General features: G+C 35.9%; 1 protein-coding gene across 4 annotated transcripts in view; it reads right to left on the bottom strand.

Annotated features, from left to right (window-relative positions):
- Positions 1 to 25,320, bottom strand: part of AP3S1 (adaptor related protein complex 3 subunit sigma 1) — a 69,664-nt gene that overhangs the window by 7,554 nt on the left and 36,790 nt on the right. For 2 of the 4 annotated variants that reach the window (XM_034655896.1, XM_034655894.1), the window contains exons 4-5: positions 16,746 to 16,817; positions 2,301 to 2,408 (exon numbers count right to left, since the gene is read on the bottom strand). In XM_034655896.1, the coding sequence (XP_034511787.1) occupies positions 2,301 to 2,408; positions 16,746 to 16,817 (180 nt within the window). The remainder of the gene's footprint in view (positions 1 to 2,300; positions 2,409 to 16,745; positions 16,818 to 25,320) is intronic. The other 2 variants (XM_034655897.1, XM_034655895.1) reach the window with 1 other exon arrangement.

The raw sequence follows: 25,320 nt of genomic DNA, 5'->3' as shown, positions 1-25,320 counted from the left end.
ACATGGAAACAGAATCCATATGAAAACTTGGACATTTCAATGTATCTGGAATAAAGGTGGTAGTCTTCCAAACATATTATGAAAATTACTGAAGAATTACACAAAGTCAATATCATTTTTGGCATAATTTCTTAAAATATGATCAAGACTAAATGGCCTCACTTTGACCCCAAATCCTACTTTGTAACTAAAATATTAGCAGACATCACTTGATTAAAAACATAATGTTATGGTCTATTCCCAGATTTAAAACATATTTTCTAGTAAAGGAGAAAAGCTAATTTGTAACAGAAAACAGCTGACTGTACAAGTCAAAAGATGATCAGTGGATGAAAAATACCAGTACTTTTTTCACCAGTATTTAAAACCATTTTAAACAGAATTGTTTCTGTGAAGAGATTTTTTTTAAGTTACAGTATTCTTATAACTATTTCCATTGAAAATGTAAATTTTGTATTTTACTACTCTTTCTTTATAGATAAGGAAAAATTGCCTCATTATCAAAGTTTTACTGGACAATCAGAAAGCAAATATCCACTATGCAATTATTATAGGTCCTTTATGACTTTTGTCAGTATTATAAATAGCAAACCAAGGACAAAAAGAAAAAAAATAAAAAGACACCACCAACGAAAAGAAGTTAAAAAACCTGGAATATGAACATTCCAGACAAAAGGTCAATATATTTTTTACAGGTGATTACACAGAAGTCACAAATTACCACATATCCATTCATTTTTGACAGATTATTAATGGATTGTGTCACTGTCTGTCTCTTGGCATTTAAAATCTATATCCACAGGTTTTTGTAAAGCAAGTTTTAACAGATTACATGAAATTTCGAGTTATCACTTAAGACTTTATAGCTCAGAGGTTATAGTAAATCTTTTACTATACTAAATAATATTCTGAGTTTTCTTTGTCCTAAAACAAAACTTTCTGTATTAATCTAGTTTGTTTTTCCTTTTCAAAAACCAGTATTTTAAAAATTGGCTGTAGAACACCTAAAATATAAGTAGTTATTTAAAAGAATCATAATTATAAGCTCTTCACCATTACAAGCTTCTTTGGGCAACTCATAGCGATGGTAAACTGAGATATAGGGAAATGCAGGACTATTTTACTTTAAAATAGAACACTGGAAAATGTTTTTACAGAAAGTTTCAACTGTTTCTAACCCTCAGATTTCGGATTTATCCATCATCCTGTGTTTCATTCAATTCCAATGAGCATAGCATTACATTAAATGGATCATTTAAAGAGCCAACAAGATAAAAATTCTTTAGAACTCACCTGTTGTAAATTAATGCTAGCATGTTTTAATACCTTGCTGCTTTTATAGTAATAATTACTTTAAGTCAACCAAACACCTGGGCTTGTATTAATAATTATAAATAAAATTTATTTTTCTAATCTCAGTTATGACTATAAATAGCAAAGGTAACAAGTACAGTGTTCAACGACATGTCAAAACTATTCATCTTTCTAAACTTCTGCTACAGTAGTAAGAAACCACCAAAACAATGCGAACTCCAGTGGCTCAGCTACAGTACTTGTTATAGATATTCAGCCTAACACTTGAGGACAGAATCACGAAAATTCTGAAGCACGATTTTATTCAAAGCTGAAGTGCTGGTGGATCCTCATGTACCTCATTTAACGGGACAAAGCTCAGCACGTGTAACTAACCAAATCTTTCTCCTACAGAGTGCAGAGAAAGCCATGAACGCATGCATCGTTGTATAAAATATGCGACGTAGCCAACTTGTCAGTGACCTCTGGGAAGGATCCAGAATTAAAAGATTAAGGCAATGAATTTCTTTTTTCAGTGTTCACTCAGGCTTGCAAAGCACCAATTAAAACTTGTTACTTCCTCATGAGAATTCCATTTCCTCTCCTTTCCTTTTCCAGAAATAGTTCTGTGACACTAAATTTATATATCTTTAAAATATCAGGTCTAAGATTTCTTTGATGATTACCAAGGTTTTGTAAAGCATATACTGATTTCATTATTCAAACACATAACTTCTTTTTTAAGCTGTTTAGAATCTGGAATTATTTATTACCCAAGGCAGTTACAACCGTGGCTAAAAAAAGAATACACAAAACCATCAGGGAGATAGTAGTCACAGAACATTTAACATACTAAACTATGTATATTCCACTTTTTGAAAACCGAATAAGCCTACCAGCTATACTTAAAGGGTGATACCGAAGGACAAACAGTGAAAGCTCCACATCATGCATAATTTGTGGTCATGCGTACGACCTCCATCAACCAGAGCGCTTTCCATTCTTACCTCAGATTTCTCCAGTTTGTTTTGTGCATCAATTTGAGTCACAATCTCATTCATGTTGGTCTCCAATACCATTCCCCCCATCACCATTTCTGCAAGAATATTGTGAACCTAAAGGGAAAAATAGTACACGTCCATAAAGAAAATTCACTACAAAGATGTTTCATCATTCCAGTAGCTTTTGTTTCAAACACTACTGTGACTATTTCATAAGTATGAAGTGTAAAACAAAAATAATTTGGAGGGCTCATAATCCATGTTTGCTACTACTATGCAGCTTGAGACAGCTATAGAACGTCTTTAAGTCTTAGTTTAATAGGCTGTAAAACAGATATTAACAGTGTCTCCTTCCTAGACTGTTGAGAGGATTAAATAAGGTCATTCACGGAAGTGCTCAGAACAAAGTAAACGATCAATAAACACTACCTATTACTGTAACCAGTTTAATGCTAAAAAATCATCCACAGTGGCCTTTTATGCCAGATTCTTAGCCAATAATTAAGTTGTTTTATGCGCAAGGCATTTAATGAAGCTCTGTGGCACTGTAACAAGCCCGATTGAAATAAAGTAAAATTTCTTATTATTGTAGGTATTTTAGTAATGGTTTTGTCTCAAATACCTCCATATATGTAATACTTAGATATTTTTAATCATCAAATATATATCTTACAATGACGAAAAATAGCATCTTCCACTGGGGAAAAAATATAATCCACGTGTCTTTTCACAGGTAGTTACTGAATCAAAAATCACCAACTCAAAGCTGAATTAGGGTATCATAGAATAGCATACTTTGTTATAATTTTTAAAAAACAATGTGGTGGTATAAAGAATGGAGACTTTGAAATCAGGTATGAATACTGACTCTACCACTTATTAGCTGTACGCCTTTTGGCACACATACACCTGTTACCTCATCTGTAAAATAGAGATAAAAATAGTATAGACACCTCATAGTCATCATAAGAATTAAAAAATTCATGCAAAGTATGTAGCATAGTACCTAAAAGATATTATAGAGTAATTTTAAGATTTATTTATTTGAGAGAGAGAGAAAGAAAGCATGAGCATGGGGGTAGGAGCAGAGGGAGAGAGAGAATTCCAAGCCGACTCCCTGCTAAGGGCGGAGCCAGACACGGCTCCATCCCATGACCCTGAGATCATGACAGGAGCCAAAATCAAGAGTTGGCCACTTAACCGACTGAGCCACCCAGGTGCGCCAAGTAATTTTATTTTAAACAAAAACTGGTTTTGGTTAAATATATAATTATATAATTAGATTTTCATTCCTTTATAAGACTGCATGCAACTGTATTCATGATTTTTAAATCCTATCATTATTTACTAATTTTTCATTTTGGAAAGATGGTCACCTCATGTACAACTCTTGAAGAAAGAATTAAAGAATTATAAAAATTACTTTTCCTAGCAAACAAAACCAGAAGCCACAATTGTTTTAAAAACTAGTGCTAAATATCATCACTTCTAACTGCTATCCCTTTTGCGACTACTTACCACTTATTAAAACGATGTTTCGGTGCTGCACTTATGGTATTTAATTCTCACATTAACCTCTGTTACAGTTGAGAGAATAAACAAGCTCGCGCAAGACACATGAACTAGTATGTAGCAAACGAACAATTAAAACCTAAGTCTGAGTGACCCAAGTCCTCTTCCTTGCTTTCTTCTGTTAATAATACATGAAACTGATACAGCAAATTAGTTTTTAGTCATCATCTATGAAGATTTAATTAAAGGTCAAGAAGGTGATTGGATGATAAAATAGAATTACTCTACAATAGCTAACAGGTATCGTATGGAGGAAAAGTGTTCAGAAAGGTAGCCCATGGCCAATGGACGGATTCGTTAAAACTTGTTTTAGCAATGGAACTTCCCCTCTTCTTTTTAAAACAAATTCTCATGAGAAAGCACAATTTGTAATGCTGATAAAAGCAAAGCAACTTCACCAACCCCACTTTGCTCATGCTTATACATTTACTACTACCTTTCCAGAAGTATCTCAGAAACACATGCAGATTAGTGGAAGTCATAGACTTCAGTATTATAGAAATGTCTACCAAGGTTAGAGGTATTAAAATGAGTAGCCTGCAAATGTGGGTCATACTCAAGAAATTCTAAGAACATATGTCAATTTAATAAGGACTAGGACTAGTAAATTTGTCCTCAAAGTAAAAATAACTCCTACGAAGGCAAATTCAGAAATCTAGAGAAGATAAAAAATACAAATGAGAGCCTGTGTACTAAATCCTTAAGCAGAATCTCATTTATTAGAAATATAATAAATGCCTAAAGAATATATTCTAGGTGAGGAGGTACTATACATTATGTAGAAATTCCAGGTTAACAGTATAGGAACAAGAATTAATTGGGAGAAGAGTCTAACATTATCAAGGTCATGGTATTCAGATAAGGTATGGAGGGATCATTTAGAAGCTGTCCAATGACAGAAAACTTCATGTTCCAAGAATTGGGAGGAATTTTTGGCAGCCTTTATAAGATGATGATAAAAGCCTTGCTTTTGCTTAGCCCTAACACATATGGCTGGCATATTCTAGTATTTTGTTTTATAATTTTTACCTAAAACAGATTTTTTTTTCTTTAAGAGAGAGTGTGCAAGAGGTGGGTGGGCAGAGGGAGAGGGAGAGAGAGAATCTCAAACAGTCTCCACACCCAGCAAGGAGCCAACACAGGGCTGGATCTCATGGCATGAGCTGAAATCAGGAGTCAGACGTTTAACCAACTGAGCCACCCAGGCGCCCCTTACCTAAAACAGATTTTAACAGAAATAAAAGATGACATTATGCTTGCTATATAACTCATCTACTAAATTGCTTTGATGTTCACCTAACATAAGGAAGGGTTCAATGGGTTTTTATCCCCTTTACTTGAATTTTATAGGTATTTAGTGTTTTTTAAAAATAGCAAATACCACATTAGTAATGTATTTTTGCTTTTCTGTTTGTTTTGTTAGGATATATGCCCTATCCACCCAACCACATAGCTTCTTACGGACATAAACCACAACCTCTAATTTCATTATTATTTTTTAAAATCACAATATAAGCAAATAGTTAAAAGTTCATGCTATACAGAAACTTAAACATGAAGAGTAAGTCTCCACCACCCTCTACTTCTGTTACTAGGTCCCTCTATTCAAAGTTAATTGCAGTTAATTGTATCTTAAACAGGTTTCCCCCACTTTCCAAAAGTTCCCCTTACAGGCTTCACTTTTAAAAAAGACCTACATTCACACCTGCTTTTGCTAATGGAAAGAAATCCAAAGAGAATTTTCACTTCTATGAAAGGGTAATTGCTTCTTTGCTTTGAGCCACTCTGGCTTACAAAATGTTTCAGGGGAACACTCTACTTTTTGGACAGCAAGGGAAACGTGCATATCCTTCATGAAAACTTCTTATGCATATACTTGTTATGTGTGTGTAAATGTATGTCTAATTTACACAAATGAGATCATGTAATATACACTAAAGTCACAGATCTACAAGAGAATAAAGAATGGACTGAAAGAGGCAGCAGAAAATAAGAGTGTGAGTTACTTAAATAAAACATACTTGTGCCAGATTTATGGACAACAATGATCGATGAAACTGTGTTGGTAAGAGTAAAGAAACAAAAACACGCAACTGTGAAATGGTGAATCTACACTATTTGTTTTACATTTTTATTCAAATTCCAGTTAGCATACAGTATAATATTAGTTTCAGGTATACAATATAGTGATTCAACACTTTACTTAGAACAGCTGGGGCTCATCCCAAGTGCACTCCTCAATTCCCATCACCTGTTTTCCCCATCCCCCTACCCACCTTCCCTCTGGTGACCATCAGCTTGTTCTTTATAGTTAAGAGTCTGTTTGGGGCACCACGATCAGTTCAGCGGGGAGTCTGCTTCTCTACCTCAGCCCCCACTCCAAACAATAAATAAATCTTAAAAAAAAAAGTGTGCTTCTCAGAATGTACACTATTAATCACCACTCTTAAAAATGAGACATCTACAGATTCCTCAGCGATATAGATTATTAGATCAAAAATGAATGGGACAGAATGATATCTATAATATGGTCACACTGAGGTTTACAAAAAAATTACATACACAGGCACACTTAGATATACCCAGAAAGTTCCTGGAAAGACACACAAATACTTTTTAGCCATTTATCTACTGAAGGACATCTTGGTTGTCTCCAAGTATGTGCAATTATGAAAAAAGCTGCTATAAACATGTGTGTGCAGGTTCTTTTGTAGACTTGTTTTCAACTCCTTTGGGGAAACACCAAGGAGCATGATTGCTGGCTTGTATAGTAAGAACATGTTTAGTTTTGTCAGAAACCACCATACTGTCTTCCAAAGTGGCTGTACCATTTTGCATGCCCACCAGCAATGAATCAAAAGTTCCTTGCCAGCACTAGGTGTTGTCAGTGTTCAGGATTTTGGCCATTCTAACAGGTGGTATTTCACTGTTGTTTTAATTTTCTGCAAATATTTTTAAAGTATAGCAGTTACCTAAAAAATGAAACTGGGGGACTGAGGAAGAATAGAGACTTGTCTTTCACTTCATAGTTTTTGTTCTGAAAACGCTGAGCATGTGCATATATTAAAAAAAAAAAAAAGCTTGGCAAAAATAAGAGAGAGACCATGCAGTCATTCAGAAGAATAATATTAAAGACTACAGTCATGCATTTATTCAAGTTATTTAAGAGGCAGCACAAAGGTGTTGAATATTTATTAGTGATAAAACGAGAATGCCACTTTTTCCATGCATTTATTTTTTTAATGTTTCAAGTTTTTATTTAAATTCTAGTTAGTTAACATATAGTGTAATACTGGTTTTGGGAGTAGAATTCAGTGATTCATCACTTACATGTAACAGCAAGTGCTTATCACAAGTGCCCTCCTTAATATCCATCCCCCTATCTACCTCCCCTCCAGCAGGCCTGTTAGTTCTCTATAGTTAAGAGCCTCTTATGGTTTGCCTCCCTCTTTTTCTTTCTCCTATGTCCATCTGTTTTGTTTCTTAAATTCCACATATGAGTAAAATCATATGGTATTTGTCTTTCTCTGACTTATTTCACTTAGCATAATACTCTCTAGCTGCATCCACACCATTGCAAATGGCAAGATTTCATTGTCTTTGATGGCCGAGTAATATTCCCTTGTATTTATGCCATATCTTCTTGATCCATTCATCCATTGATGGACACGGGCTCTTTCCATAGTTTGGCTATTGTTGATAATGCTGCTATAAACAGCTCGGTGCCTGTGCCCCTTTTAATCAGTATTTTTGTATCCTTTGGGTAAATACCGAGTAGTGCAATTGCTGGGTCAGAGGGTAGTTCTTTTTTAACTTTTTGAGGAACCTCCATACTGTTTTTCAGAGTGGCTGCACTTTCATGCATTTAAATATTTTGTAAAAATTCTATCTCATATATGTGTCAGTGCAGAACTTGGAGACTTTTGCCTCGTACTACTCTAACTTATTTAAGATTAAATGGTCTCTATATTATTTTATTATTATTTATAAAATATATTGCAAATTGTGGGTATCTAATTAATATTATATACAATTTTTTCTTCAAAATTATTTATCTCAATTATTTCAAAATTCAAAAGTTAAAGAACCAGTGGGGTTTTTTTTTTAGTGATGTTCACTACCTCAGTAGTAAACCATGTTTATTAAATATTTTTTAAAGTTTTATTTAAATTCCAATTAGTTAACATACAGTATAATATTAGTTTCAGGCATACAATATAGTGATTCAACTCTTCCAGACATTACCCAGTGCTCATCACACATGTCTATTACATACTTAAATAAAGTGCTTACAGATAGCAGCATCTTGGTTGAATAAAGCATATGTAATCACTGGAGAGTAAAATGAAGACTAAAGCAAACACATTTCACTTTTTAACAGGAACAAGCCCTCTACTAGACTGAAGCAAACATAAAAAAGGATAAAGAAAGGAAAGGAGGTCAAATTATATAGATTTCTTTCTATTGTCAGGCACTTGTTTGCAGAGCATAAAAGCTACTTTGCTATAACTTATGTTAGAAATGAAGTCCTCTGCACCAAGTATTTTTTATTTTGACTATATTAATATCTGACTAGAGGGGTAGTCAAGTAAAATATGGCACATCACTCTGTTTAATCTTCACCTAAGAATAAAGCTGGTATGTATGTATTGACAGGATTCATCTAAAGACAGGTGATGTGAATAAAGCCAGGCAGAGCACACTGTGCAAAATAAAAACAAACTCCATCACTCACTAAACCAAGAGAACTATGCAGATCTTTGAAAACATATAGGAAAAAAGTCTAGAAACCTATCTAGCCAAACTATTAAAAGAAATTACTTTAGGGAAACAGTGTAGGATGGGGCTGAGTGGAGGGGGACAAGGTAAGAGGAAATTTAATGTTTAATCATATAATCTTCAGTATAGCTTGACTTCTTTGTTTCTGAAGAAAGATAAGTATTATTATTGTAATTTTAAAATAATAAAATATTTTACTATGGATAATAGTGTAATGTTCTTTAATGGTTGTATGTCTGTCAAACAGAGACACAGACACAGACAGACAGATATCACCTATCCTCCTAAAATAACTACAAACTACTTGAGGAATGGGATAAGGGCATATTCTTCATATAACCCTCCAGAATGTTAAGCACTCAATAAATATTTTGTAAAATGTGTTTTGCAAGAACACCTTTACCTCTGCTTGCAGCAAAAAGATATTGTAAGACATGACTTTCTAAGAAGATTTATTTATTTATCTTAGGGATAGAGAGAGAGTGTGCAAATGCACACACAAGCGGGAGAGACAGAGGGAGAGGAAGTGAGAATCCCAAGCACTGAGTGCAGAGCCCCACGCAGGGCAGGATCCCACGCCCCTGAGACCGCTATCCCAGCCGAAACCAAGAGTGAGATGCTCAATCGAATGCACCACCCAGGTGCCCAAGACATCATTTTTTAATTATTAAGAGTAGCCACTTATGATGAAATGATCAACTATTTTGTTTCAACACAGGTTCTTGCTGTTTGTGTGTGTGTTTAGATTTATTTGAGAAAACGAGTGAGCGAGAGTGAGGGGAGAGATAGAGGGAGATGGAGAGAATCTCAAGCAGACTCCCTGCTGAGCGTGGCTTCCCAACAGGGGGCTCCATCTCAGGACCCTGAGATCAAGACCTGAGCTGACATCAAGAGTTGGACACTTAACTGACTGAGCCATCCTGGTCCCCCAATGACCGACTATTTTAAATTATGTTGGAAAATTTCAATTTATGTACTTCTGTGGGTCGTGTTGTTACTACTTTGATAATTAAAATTTTAATACATATTTGCTAATAAAAATTTTAAACAATGTACCTAAAGTAATCTATAAATACCTGTATTTATAATTCTAATTGTTGTAAATAGATCTCTCTTCACATTCTGGTATTTCTTCAAATCTAAGCTACAACTGATCATTTAAAAACCTATTATTTTACATACTGCTGCAAAGGAAAAACATTGCCAATTAAATTATGACAAGCTATAGAATGTAAAATGAATCCCAATCTCAAAAGTGTTACAAGGTGAGAGAAAGCTGCAATTTTAGAGCCAGTGAAATATGGTATTTTCTCATCATTTTTAGCCCCACATGGGTTGCTAAATAAAATAAAAGTTATAATGAAAACACTTAAGTAAAAAAATGAATGTTTTGGGGGTTTACTGGTGTCACCGCCAACATTAAAGAAAAAAAAAACAGCTTAGCTTCAGAAATATGTCCTGTCAAAAGATATTTATCACAATTTCATTAAATCTAAAAATCTTTTTAAAAGTTGCTATAATTATTCTCCAACAAAATATCTGACAAATCAAAATGTTATACAAATTAAAACTTTGAGTTGATAATGTTACTAACCTTAAGAAAGTATTTGATAAGAAAATAATCAGTTTTAGAGTCATCTGGTTAATATTATCTTGAGACTGAGTCAGTTGACCAGGTTCTGCTACTAAAGTACTATTCCCCCCAAACTACTGGTTTCTTGCATAATATGCTGTCAAAATGATATATCACTGTAACGTATCAACATATCCATATATATATCATGAAAGAAAATCCTAAAGTACGACATTTTTGAAAATAATTCTGAAAGGAATTAGGAGTATATTTTGTTAGCCTATCAAAATTTTGATACAATTTTCAAGACAAAAGTAGAAAGGGAAAGTATATAACATATTACTAATAATGAAGACGGCTGTTAATTGTTGACCAATGAAAAGCAACAGGAATATAGTAATTCAAAGTAATAGGTAAGAGTAAATCTATTTTGGTACACAATGCATTGTTTACTAACACTGAATATGAATGTCTCAAAATCTGAAAATTCAAAATATTCAAGTCTGATTTAAAAAATAGAAAGCTGTTCTACTTTCTACTCTGTATTCCGGGCTGAGTATCAAGAAATCCTTTTTAAAAGCTGCTTATTATAAAAGTCAGAGCTGCTCATTAAAAGATCTGAGGATACTCCAACTCCCTTTTTCCCCTTCCTGGTTTCTGTGTTATTAGTGACTTGTATTTTAGTACCACAAATTCTTTTCATATTAATCCCACAAATACTTTAATAGTCAATGTTCTTTTATCCTTACCCACAAATTTACATCTTTCTTTGTTCTTCCTTCTTTAAACTCATTCCTTCTTATATCTCACATTTCCTTCTGTGTAACGTACCTTCTTTTAGAATTTCCTTTAGGCTGGCTGGTAGCAAATTCTCTCATTATTTTTCTCTGACAATTCTTTTAAGATATTTTTTTGACTTGAGAATTACAGTTGGGCAGTTATTTTCTTTCAACACTAGGTCTTCTAATTTCTGTGGCTGCTGTTGAGAAATCATTTCCCAATTTAATCACTGCTCTTGTGATGGTAATGTTTCTTTTATTTCTGGATGATTTTAAGAGCTCTTTCTCTGCTCTTCAATTGTACTATCATTAGCCTAAATGTAAATTTATTTTTATTTATTCTGCTTGTGATTCTGTTACCTGTGGATTGGTATCTCTCTTTAATTCTGGCAAATTCCCAGCCATTAGCTACCCAGGTATTATGAATATGCCTTGTTCTTTCTCTCCTCTTCTTCTGAAACTAAGAATAAATGTTCATTAGACCTTACTTGCTCTATCTTCCTTGATCTGTAAACCATCTTCCATATTTTCACTCTTTCTTGTCTTTTTATGTTCCATTATGGACAACATGTTCTAGCTTTCCTTTTACTCAGCTATGTGTAATCTACATTTATATACATATTCATCCACGGGAATTTTCCATTTTGACATTTTTTTGCCACTTCTAGAAATCCTACTGAGTTGTTTTTCAAATCATCTGGAATGTTTTTTGTAATACTTTATTCATTGCAAATTTTTATCAGAATTGACTTTCTAACAAACTGCTTAGTCGATGAGGACAGGGGCTGGCGTGTCTGGAGCCAAGCTTTTGGCTGGTGCTGGCAGGCAGAGTGGAGACTGGCATGTCTGAGATTTAGCTTTCCAATAGCCCAGCTAGGAGTTTGGTTAAAACAAGAAAGAACTGAGCAAATAAATAAATGCATCAGGATTAATGAGAACAGTAAGAGTGAGAATAATTAGAATAATCTTTCACTGTCAGAGTAGCAAGTTGCAAATACGGAAAAGGAGAAGGCTAGAATAAATTCTGTAGTGTTACACTACATTCTGAGGTATTATGAAGAACTGAATGATTTTTTAAATATATACAGATAGAGAAATAGGTTACAGGGTGCTATAGGTTACTGTGTGCACACACACACACACACCTACATCTATTTCCTAGCTTGGTTCAGAGAACCAGGAATAATATTATCCTGGTAGCAATGAGCAAACATGGTACTGAGATTGTCATTTTTTTTTAATGATTTTTTTTTATTATATTATGTTAATCACCATACAGTACATCCCCGGATTCCGATGTAAAGTTCGATGCTTCATTAGTTGCGTATAACACCCAGTGCACCATGCAATACGTGCCCTCCTTACTACCCATCACCAGTCTATCCCATTCCCCCACCCCCTCCCCTCTGAAGTCTTCAGTTTGTTTCTCATAGTCCATAGTCTCTCATGTTTCATTCCCCCTTCTGATTACCCCCCTTTTCTTTATCCCTTTCTTCCCCTACCGATCCTCCTAGTTCTTATGTTCCATAGATGAGAGAAATCATATGATAATTGTCTTTCTCTGCTTGACTTATTTCACTTAGCATTATCTCCTCCAGTGCCGTCCATGTTGCAGCAAATGTTGAGAATTCGTTCTTTCTGATAGCTGAGTAATATTCCATTGTATATATGGACCACAGCTTCTTAATCCAGTCATCTGTTGAAGGGCATCTCGGCTCCTTCCATGATTTGGCTATTGTGGACAATGCAGCTATGAACATTGGGGTGCATATGGCCCTTCTCTTTACTACGTCTGTATCTTTGGGGTAAACACCCAGTAGTGCAATGGCTGGGTCATAGGGTAGTTCAATTTTTAACTTTTTAAGGGACCTCCACACTGTTTTCCATAGTGGCTGTACCAACTTGCATTCCCACCAACAATGTAGGAGGGATCCCCTTTCTCCACTTGTCATTTCTAAACATCATTGTCCGTGAAAAAGAACCAGGGTTCCTTGAACAAATAGCTGACTCAGGGCTGGACAGAAAACACATGTTTCTGCTCTGTTCAAAGAAAAGGCCTAGAAACAATGACCAGCCTCATAATTATGACCACCTCCAGACTGTGGTTTCCATATACCGTTTCCCACTAAAAGGAATCAGGGCTCCTAGAAGGAATGGCTGGTAACATTCCTAGAGTAGGAAATGAAGACAATGGGTCCCCAACATTTAGTTGTACCAGAACACAAAACAGCTATCAAAGTCTATGGAGGGGAGGGAGTGACAAAAGGACTCAGAAGACAACCTGGAGGGGCTCCCCCCGGCCAAAGAGAGGGCAATGTGAGCGTCCAAAAGAGTAGTATCTTCAGTGAATTAAAACAAATCGAGTACGTTAAAATTCCTATGTCACAGGGAACTAAAACAAAACAAAACCAAAAACCAACAGTACCACTTTTGATGGGTATTAGGGAACTGAACTGTTAGGAAAACTGACAATAAAGGGAAATAATCTAGAATTTATACTGCCTTTCCTATATAAACTGTACCTTTTAAACCCATCATCTCTTTTAATAGATTCATTCAATTCATACTTACTGTCCTGAATAATAACAGATCTATTTTAAATTGGTACTTTCACTTTTCATCATGAGGTTGGTAGATCAAATTTTATTTATATTATTTCCACCATCTTTTAAATCATAATTTCATTAATGATTATGATCTCTTTCCTTGCTCTCTTAATCAAATAAATGACTTTACTATTACTTATGAAACCTTTTTATGTGAGTGAGAAACCTTTCAGATCAGATTTTCTTGGTGTATGTGTGCCGTCTTCAGTCTCCACATCCAAACCAATTTTGCATAGGGAGGCTGCCCCATTACTTCAGGGTGACTTTTGGACTAATCTAGTCCAAAAGCAGGCTGAGGGTTGTGGGACAAATTCTGTACCAGACCCTAAGGAAAAATGAGCTGAGCCAGTTAAGAGATTTCTGACTGCTGGAAGGTCCGGGGCTGCTTCAGAGTTGAAAATAATCCTACTCTCCTAGAAGGGCTTAAAATAAGACTAGCATTCTTCTGGACGGAGAATGTAGGCATAGGAAAAGTCTACTTGACTGGTCTCTGACTCCTGCTACCCTGAAGCTTTTTGTCTCATTGCATTGAAAAAAATTAAAACAAGTACTTAGGCCAGAAAGAAGAGATATAGTTACTTTTGGCAGGTTTTAAAACAGTGATACACTAGTGTGTGAATGGAACAGGCTATATGTACTACATACTATATGACCCTATTTCTGTTTCTCTTAAAGACTTACTTGTTTCTGCACGCACTTGTACAAAAAAAATTGAGAAATACACATGCTTTAAAAAGTTAACACTAGTGTTAATTAAACAATTAGACAGAAGTGGTTCTAATACCTTAGCAGCCTAAGTAAGCAAACCAAAAACATACATCTGGAAAGGACTCAAGGGTAAGAAATCAAAACCTTAAGACAACCAGTCATAGCCAATTCAGCTTTCCCAAATAACACAACGGCTTAAGTCAGAATCAATCAGATAATCCCCCTGCTTTGCTTCTGCCTCTTTTCTATAAAAGCCTCTCCCCTAGCTCCTGTGGGTGAAGTACTCCTAAATGCTTCTGATTTGGCACTGCCCGATTGGAATCAATTTTTGTTCAAATAAACTTAGAAATTTTTAATATGCCTCAGTTTTTCTGCTAATATTAGGCAATCTCTGCAATTAAGATGACTTCCGTTTATTTTTCACTTTTGTGCATTTTCTGATTTTTCTAAACTGAATGTCTATCAACGTAAAATAAGAGTTTTAAAAACACTGTGTGTCATGTATGGCAGCTGTCGATGAGTGGGGCTTAATTTCTCTACTAAGGAAATCTTTTAATCTCTAGGAAAAATGTGAGAACTTCACGCTTACTATAACATTTACAAGAGATTCCTCAATTTTCTTAAGAAATCGCTTGATTACATAAGCTAATGATCTCTGAACAGTTGTTTTATTTATTTTTTTTTAAGATTTTATTTATTTATTTGAGAGCGCGAGCGAGTGAACACAAGCTGGGGGGGAGGGCATAGGGAGAAGCAGGTTCCCTGCGAAGGGCTCAATCCCAAAACTAGGATCATGACCTGAGCCGAAGGCAGATGCTTAACCGACTGAGTCATCCAGGCGCCCTGAAGAGTCATTTTAAAAAGACCTTTTTTAAGTGTTTTAATTGTGTACCAAAACATAATTTTGAATACTGCAAACCCTAATGCCTAAAAATAACAGAAGTCTTCGTAAGTGTGAAAAAATGTAAGAAACAGTAATTAGAGAAAAGCAGTAGAAAACTAAAAATAGACTCTTAAAAGTATCAAGCTTCAGTTCTCTGTTCAAAACTAATTTAGTAAATGAGAAATATGATCTAGAGGATTGGCTGATAATAAAAGTATTCTTTCATGGTTCACAAATAAGAAAATGCCTTCCTTCCTTATGCTGCATCTTGACTGTGGTAGCAGTTACATAACTCTATACATCTGCCAACACTTAGTTAACTGTATGCTCAAAACTGCTGAATTTTAATGTGTGTAAATTACACTTCAGTAAAGCTCATTTTTAAAAATCACATTTTCTACTAAAATTTTCAGCATATTATTTCAGACTATTTTATTCAATGGCTTAATCATTCTACAACAATCTATTACATTATATAAACTTAATAAAGAAAAAAATCTGTATATGGTAAAAGTGGACTCTCTTCTTCCAAAATTCCTTATCACCACTACCCAGCAATACTGGCTAGAAAGTTCAGTCATCCTTCACTCCTTTCACCTCCAGCTTTCAGACCATCACATATCCTGTCAATTCACTTTTTTCATCTATACTGTACTGCCTTAGGTCACTTCTTTCTGGACTACTGCAATAGACTGTCTATGACATCCCCGTCTTTAATCTCCTACCTACCAATCCACTCTTCGTAATGTAGAAATAAATGATCTGGAAAAACAACAACAACAACAACTACAAACCACCAATATTCAACAAAGCAACAATAAATGCCAATACACACTTGATTAAAAATATTAAAGTGCTTCAGAACAAAGTCTAAAATCCGAGGCACTGGGCGCCTGGGTGACTCAGCTGGTTGAGTGTCCGGCCCTGGATTTCAGCTCAGGTCATGATCTCAGGGTCCTGGGATCAAGCCCTACATTGGGCTCCACGCTGGGTGTGGAGTCCGCTTGTCCCTCTCCCTCCCCAAGCTCGTTCGCACACATTCTCTCTCTCCCTCTCTCCCCCTCTAAAATAAATAAATAAAATTAAAAAAAAAATCCATGCCACTAAAGGCACTTCAAAACTAGGCCACCCGATCAATACCAATCCCCCCTCCAAAGCCTGTATTTTATTTCACTGCCTCTAGAGCCATCCTCTCCATTTCTGTCAGTGAAATACCTACAATGCTTAAAAAATCCAACTTCAATGTAATTCCCTCCATTCATACCCTCCCAGGCAAAGGCAGGAGAGTCAGCTGTGTTCCCATTAACACTGAACACAGTGCTCCTTGTTAATGCCACTGTTTCCTTCTCTAGATGTGGGTCCTCTGGGCAGGGTCTGAATCTTCACCAAGCACAGTGCCTGGCTCATAGTAAAAATAATTTATGAGTTATGCTAAATAAATAAAAGAATAAAAAGAGTATTATTCACTAAACCCATTTTTACTTTGAGAAATACAAACCACAATTTTTTCTCAGATAAAAAGTTTTGAAGATTTGACAATACAGAAAGTACCTTGTCTACATGGAAAATTAAATCCAGTTCACAGACATTTTCAAAACACTTGTCTAATGTTTCCACAAATACCTGAAGAAAAAGAAAAGAAAAAAAGGTTAAATGCTCTTGAGAACTGCATAAATTCATCCAAACTTATCATCTACAAAGGAGACAATTCTTAATTGTGAACTAACACTTTTCTAAATCCTAGTAACACATTTCTCGGTTTTAAATTAAATATTGTATTAGGTATAACAGGAGTGATTATAGGCTATTCTTCATGACAACTACATCAATATATTAACAAACAAAGCAAAATCAACTTTGCTGAAAATACTTAACCAGAAATTCTTAGCACCATTACTTTAAAAAACACTCAAATCAGGTTCCTTATCTTCGTGAGGAAAAAAGAAAGCTTATTGGAAATATTTATCAAGATAGATGGGCATGATCCAAGTATCTACCACATCTAATGCAGCCAGAATTTTTAATTAGCAATTCAGCATAAAAGATCACTCAAAATTCTGGAAAGAGCAAAGACTTTGGAATCACTTACCTGGGTTCAAACTCTGGCTTCAATACCACGTAGGGCCTTGTGTGGGAAAGGGTTAACTCAGCAGGCCTGGGATGCTCAAAACCTACACATTCCCCCAAAACAGCCTGTTTACAGACTAGCCCTTGGCTAGCTCCTGAGAACTGAGCTCCGAGCCCTTGCAAAGTTCTGTCCGATAAGAGCGTCTTGGCATGCCTGAGTCCTTCGGCGGCACCAAATACCAGTCTGAGCAGTTTATGCTAACATTGTGATTTATGATGAACATCTCCTTTCTCTGAGGTTCTAGAACTTAAGTAAGCAAGCAAAGTCAGTCACAATGGTGCTACATGCCTATATGACTGACCACCAACAAAAATCCTGGGCACACAGGCTGGGGTGAGTGTCCCTGATTATGAACACATTGACATTTCACCACATGTCATTTCTGGGGGAATTAAACGTATCTTGTGTGGCTCCACTGGGCAGGGACACCTTGAAGCTTGCACCTGGTTTTCTCCAGACATCCCCTCATGTGCTTTTAATTATCTTACTGTTTCTTATCACTGTAATAAACCCGAATCATGAGTACAGCAACTTCTGAGCCCTGTGAGTCCTACTGAATCAGTAAGATCGTCTTGAAGACCCCCGACACAAGCTCTTAAATTCCACCCTGCATAGGTTGTCACTATCTCTTCTATTCCCACTGCCCTTCTCAAAGGTAACGGTCACACACAGAATGACCACACAATTAATCATACAAACTGGGGGCATAAAAAGTAAAAGGGAGCAGCTAAAATTTTGTGATTATTACAATAGTAGGCAATGGTATCATAATTTCATAACAGCCTGGAACAAAAGATGCAAAGCAGGACTGTTCCTCACAAACTGTAATGTACGGTTACTGTATTCATAGGTGATCTTACAGGACCAAGAGTAAAATGGAAACAGCAGGCTTCTTGCTAAACTGGTCCTACCTCAGGCCAATTTACACAGATCTCCAATTCAAGGTTCCTTCCACCAATATAGATGGGTAAGACAGGTGAAACAACATAAACACAGAACTATATGGCCATAATCAATATTGTCTTAGACCAGGGGTTGGGAAACTTTCTCTGAAAAGGGCCAGAGAGTAAATATTTTAGCTTTGTGGGCCACACAGTGCAACAAAAAGCAGCTATAGATAATAAACCATGAGCATTGCTTTGCTCCAATCAAACTTAACAAAAAGGTGTAGCAGGCCAGATTTGACCTGCTGTAGTCTGTTGCTCTTTGGCTTACACCAAAGTCACCAGGAGAAATAAGAGGTCTGTAAGTAACCAAGAATATATAGTTTTACTCAATAATTTCATTCATGAGAAGACCAGTTCTTCAGATGACCAACTGTGGAGCACACATAAGTCAGCCTCAAGTGAGTTTCTAGTTTATTTCAATTTTGAGGTAGGTAGAAGTAAGTAATACCCACTCAAATTCCCAACTTTATTTCTCCTCAAGGCCCTGCTGACATGGACCCTGGAATGACTCCATTCAGTCTACTTGAAACTAATTCCGATGATTTTCCTTCTTGTTATAACAGATTCTTATTATAAGCACTGAATAGGATAATGCTGTTTGAACACAGTTGAACAAGCTTAACAACTATTAACTTCTTAGGGAAAGTAAGAATGTGAGAAGAAGAAAAAACCCTTCCTATTGAAAAGAAGAAAATACTTCTGAAACAGTGTATTTAAGCCGGACGTGGTCTGATTTCCAATGATAACATCGTAGTTAAATAAGTTATAGGAAGTAAAGCCATTTAAGTTCTAACCCCCTTCAGAAAATTTTTACTGAAGTATAATATACATACAAAGAAGTACACAAATCACAACAATGTAAAATCTGATGAATTTCACAAAGTAAACACATCTGTGTAACCAACACCCAAATCAAGTGTTGGAATATCACCAGCACACGAGAACCCCCTCAGACTTCATTAGCCACTATCACCGTCACAGGTAACCACAACTCTGCTTCCTAATGCTACAGGTATGTTCTACCTATTTCTGAACTATATTAAATGAGATCATATAGTACATGACCTTTTGTGAGTTGCATCTTCTATTCATCATTATTTTTGTGAGATTCATTTATTTTATTACATAATACAAAAGCTGATTCATTCTCGTTTATGGTATGCTATTGCATGAATATACCACAACATATTTACCCATGTTGCTGCTGACATGAGTTTGGGTTGTGTCCAGCACAGGGCCATTACAATTAGCGCTCCTAAGAATACTTGTATCTATGTCTATTTCTGAATGCATGCGGAGGAGAACTGTGGGGTCACAGAGTAGCACATATTCAGCTTGAGTAGATAACAGATTTTCTCCCTCTCTCTCTCTCTTTTTTTTTTAAGATTTATTTATTTACCTTAGAGAGAGAGAGCAAGTGATTTGGGTGAGAGGCAGAGGGAAAGAATCCTCAAGCAGACTCCCTGCTGAGCAAGGAGCTGGAGGACGCAGGGCTCCATCCCACGATCCCACGACTCTGAGATACGACCTGAGCCGAAACCAAGAGTCAGACGCCCAACCGACTGAGCCACCCAGGCGGCCCACCAACAGATTTTCAAAGCAATTATAAAATTTTATACTCCAAACAGCAGTGTATGAGAATTCCACAATTACACATCCTTGTTAGCACTTTATGTTGTCAATCTTTTCCTTTTAACCATTCTTACGCCTGTGTGGTGGTATGTCATTATAGTATCAATTCGATTTTCCCTGATGGCTGTTAAGACTGAGCACTGTTTCAAATTTATCAGCCATTTAGACAGCTTTCTTCGGGATGTCTATTCAAGACTTCTGCTCACTTTAGTACCAGTCTGTCTTTTCTTTCTTGTGTCTAGAACGTATTCACATATTCTAGATACTATCCTGTCATCTATACATATTACAGATATCTTCTCCCACTCTGTGGCTTGCCTTTTTAATCTCCTAGCAATGTTCTTGGAAGTTTTAATTTTCAATATTTTCCAATTAATGCCATTTTTCTTTAACATTAATCTTTTTTTTAATGTCCAATTTAAGAAATCTTTGCCTACAGCAATGCTAGGAAGATATTCTCCCATAAGAAAACAAAAGCTTTATTGTTTTATTTCTCACGTTTGGACTGAATCTAGTGGAATGGATTTTTGTGTGTGAGTTAGTCTTCTTTAATTTAAAATCATTATTAGGGGTGCTTGGCTGGCTCAGTTTGGTAGGGCATGCGACTCTTGATCTCAGGGTCATGAATTCAAGTCCCATGTGGGCATGGAGCCTACTTAAAATAAAATAAAAAAATAAAGTCATTGTTAGACTCACTCATCAGAACAAAGTTTCTAGTATGCCTTTACTTTTCCACGCTTATTTTTTCCAAACCCACTGGTCTGATTATCCATATATGATAGCTATACATTCTTTTTTAACCATCAGAAGATGACTACCTTGGTGAAAATGCTGTCTAAATTGTTTCCTGTCACTTACATATACTTATAAAAGATCAGTGGAACCCCCTGAATCAATGTGCAGATGATGCTGGGCAAAGCAATAAAGAATTGTCTTTAAGTGCACCACTGGTGAACCATGGAATGGCAAAGAAAATACAGGCTGCCAAAGAGAAATTATGGTCTAGCAGTGAAGACACCACAAAGACCTAGCTTCCAATTCCTACTCTGCTGTCACCACGCTATGAGAGCCTGAGCACCACTCAACTCCTCCAAATCTCAGAACCACAAAATAGTGATAAAACTACCTACCTTTCTGGATTATCTTACAGATTTAGTTAAATAATTTAAGGGCACCTGGATGGCTCAGTCAGTCAAGCGTCTGCCTTCAGCTCAGGTCATGACCTCAGGGTCCTGGGATCGGCCCCAAGCTGAGTCAGGCTCCCTGCTCAGCAGGGAGTCTGCTTGTCTCTCTGCCTCCCCGCCCCAGATTGTTCATGCGCACATTCACGCACCTCTCTCTCAAATTAAAAAAAAAATTAGATAAAGTGCCCAAAACACATGTAATAAAAGGGAACCAGGATTGTTTATCTGGGTATTCAAAACATGCAAGGATTACAAAATTAAAATAGAAATAGAAAATTCTAATTCTGCTGATAAACACTGATATGAAAGCAAGGTAACGACCTGCTGAGGCTGTCAGGCCTTTATGATGTGCTCATTAATACAGAAAGCAGAGTACCTGGGAGGCTCAGTCAGTTAAGTGTCTGACTCTTGGTTTCAGCTCAGGTCATGATCTCATGGGTCTTGGGATCAAGCCATGTAGGGCTTCGCACTCAGCGGGGAGTCTGATTGAAAGATTCTCTCCCTCTGCCCCTCACTCCACTAACGTACATGTGCACTCTCTCTCTAAAATAAATAAATAAATCTTTAAAAAGAGATATATATATATATATATAAATTAAACTCTAAAATAAATATATCAATCTAAATCTCTCTCTATATATGTATAAAAGTTGAAATGTTGCCTATATTTAAAGCAGAACAATACCACCTTTGGAAAATGTAAATACTTAAAAAAGAAAAGAGTCGTGCAACAAAGTGTCAAAACTATATGTTCTTAATATAGGAAAATAATTCTTAAGATTTAAGACATTCAAATGCTGAGTTTGGTCTAAAAGAATCAAAAACCCTCTTCAAAAGAAGTTTCCACTGAGTGCCTGGCTGGCTCAGTCACAGAGCATGTAACTCTTGATCTCAGGGTTCTGAGTTCAAGCCCCATGTTTGGTGTAGAGATTCCCTAAAAAATAGAAAATAAATCTTAAAAAAAGTTTCCTTTTCCTTAGTTTTCTTTTGACTTAGCAAAAATTCTTAATGTAATCAGAAATCCAGAGTTTTGTAGGTAGATATATACACTGATGTGCACATGAACAAGGCCAAGACAAAACTAATAATCTATAAACTGAAGTGAAGAAATTAAGAAAACCCAATTAATGGGCCTCTGGGGCTCTAGCCAGAACAAAAAATAATAATAATAAAGTTGCTGTTACATTGTATTTCACAAAAAGAAAGATAAAAAGAGCAAAGTACTAAAAGTGACATGATAAATGGCATTCTCTTATGTTTCAGTTGAAAAATGATCTAAAGTTCAGAGGCACCTGGGTGGCTCAGTCGGTTAGGTGTCTGAGTCTTGATCTCACTCAAGGCATGACCTCAGGGTCCTGAGATCCAACCCCATGTTGGGCTCCGAGCTCATCGGGGAATCTGCTTGAGATTCTCTCCCTTTCACACTCCCTCTGCTCCTTCTCCCTACTTAGGGGCGCGCGGGTGTGCACACATGTGCGCGTGCTCTCTTTCTCTCTCTTTCTAAAATAAATAAATAAATCTTTAAAAAAAGAAAGATATAAAGTTTAAAGTCAATTTCAATAACAGTTATCTATTAAGTAGCAACTCATTAACCTCTGGCCTCCAGAAATTCAAAGGTTAATGGGAAAAAATTAATTTACTAAGAAAATCATATTTTAAGTTTTCCTTTATTTCACTAATTACCTAGTTTTCCAAAAAGAAATAAAAAAGAGCAATATTACAAAAAAAGAAACCACATCCACATATAGAGAGTCTCCCTTCCCAGTGCCCTTCTAACAACAAAACTTTGTGTTTCCTTTATCTTTAATTACAAATCTGTGCATCTGGGCCACAAAGGTAACAGGAATCTGTCACGAGGCAGCTTAGTATTTAACAGTGCTTAATACTTGAGAGCACAGGCTTTAGTAAGCATGTCTCTATTAAAATTCCAGCTTAGCCTCTATGAAATCTAGGGCAAGCTGTTCCACTCTAAGCCTCAGTTTCTTCATCTGGGCATAATAATAGTGGTACCTTTGTCATAGAGTTGTTTTACTGATTAAATGAATAAATACAAAGGCCTTAGAACAATGTCTCCCCCCAGAAATGTATATGTTGGCTAGTATAACAACATATACCTCTGGAGAAATAAAAATATGCACTAGGTAAAAGAGATGCCACGAAATACCCTTATGCAGTATGATTTATATGGCAGACCCAGCCCCCCTCTAGAGTTTCTAGGTAAAAATAAACTTTTTTTCTGGGTTTGGGGATTTCTGTTAAACTTTACGAGGAAATCTGTAACATTAAATAAAATGTATAAATGTTGAATTGACATGTTTTAAGACAGAAAAAGTCCTAAGCCCAAAAACAGAAGGCATAAATTTAAAAACACTAATAATACACCAAGAAATCTAAAAAAAAAAAAATGTTTTTAGTCAGCAGCAAGATGTTCTAGAGAGATACTGGTTTAGCTCAAGCCAAGACTCAAAAAATACCACTAAAAATGTACCCCAGAAGAGGTAGGGAAGGCAGACTAAACTTAAAATCAGATCAACTCCCTTTGCAGAACAGTGTATGACTGGGTTCCAGACCGAATTTCCACAAAACCTGACCCAGAAGCTAACAGGTCAATGATAAGAGTCTTAGGAAAAACAGAGACATTTACCGTGCATTCACCAAGTACCAGGCACTTCACACATTAAACTTTCAACTTCAGCATGAAGAAACTAAGAGTAGATGAGAGGACAATCTGTCTTCTATATTCATGTCAAAATGATTCAGAAAGAGTTCATGTCAGTGATTCTTTTCGTATGATTTATTTCTATTTTTTTAAAGGTTAATGATGATAATACCAGAATCTATTGAGTATATATTACTATAGCATTGCTATTGTTCCAAAGTGCTTTAAATATATTATTTTATTTAATCCTTCATGATAATCCCATAAGGCAGGTACTTTTATTATCAACCACTTGCAGAAGGGTAATCAAAAGCAAAAAGTCAACTAACCATTAACACAGTGAGGTAGGAGAACGTCTCATTGCAGAACCCAAATTCTTATTCACTAGGCATACTGCCTCCAACAGAAGAAAATAGTACTTGATTTTTAATGTAGTAAGAAGTGGTTATTTAGAAAATTTGGAAAATACAGAATAATATAAGGCAAAAATTTTAACTTTCCATATTTGCACCACCCACATAAAGACAGTAATTGTGCAAAGCAGAGACTACTTTTACTATAGGAAATTTAATTACATTGGAGCTCCTCCATTAAACAGACTTAGTATGATTTGTATGTTGGATTTACAAGTCTAAGGAAGAACCAGGATTTTGAATGTACAAGGCTACTAAATCAATTATTAATTATTATTATTATTAATCAATTATTTCTGTGCACAAAAGCTACATGTGAGATTTTTAAAAACCTGTATTGACACAAATTGTTAAAAACTCTATTTCAACTTCCAAGCAAAAGCTAATTTAAAAAATAATATTTGGCCTTAAAAAATATTCTTCTATGTATAACTGAAAAATATTCTTCTATGTATATGGTACAATTAATATTTTGAACACTGACTTAAAACAAAAGAAAATAAATGCAAAACCCAGAAAGATTTTCCCTACATAATTTCAACCAATCAATACAGAGGGCGTAATGGAAAAATCATCATTTGGCAAACACAATATAATTCCTTCAGACAAGAATCATTGAGAGAGGGGTGCCTGGGTGGTGCAGTTGTTAAGCGTCTGCCTTCTTCTTGGGGCATGATTCCGGCATCCCTGGCATTCTGGGATTGAGCCCCACATCAGGCTTCTCCGCTAGGAGCCTGCTTCTTCCTCTCCCATTCCCCCTGCTTGTGTTCCCTCTCTCGCTGGCTGTCTCTCTTTGTCAAATAAATAAAATCTTTAAAAAAAAAAATCGTTGAGAGATGCTAAAATGACCAAAAATATGACTAGAAAAAGGATATCTACATGGCCTCAAAATTATTCCCCATGAGATACTTTTAAGTAAAAAGAGATAATGTAAGTTTAGAGTACACAAACCTGGCAGGCACCATCTTAACCAAGGGATCAGAATAAATATCACAAGTAACAAGACAAAATGAGATCATGTCCCTCCTGATATGATGCACTGTGAAGGACAAAAAAGCACTGCTGTGTACACCCAACAGAGGAATATTCTACAAAATAACCGGCTAGTACTCTTCAAAGGATCACGGAACGCATCAAAGACAAAGATGAACTATTACAGAGTA

This window comes from Ailuropoda melanoleuca, chromosome 3, assembly GCF_002007445.2.
Source record: "Ailuropoda melanoleuca isolate Jingjing chromosome 3, ASM200744v2, whole genome shotgun sequence".
Classification (NCBI taxonomy): Eukaryota; Metazoa; Chordata; class Mammalia; order Carnivora; family Ursidae; genus Ailuropoda; species Ailuropoda melanoleuca.
Note: the sequence above shows the minus strand (reverse complement) of the source record. Positions and strands in the feature narration are given on the sequence as shown.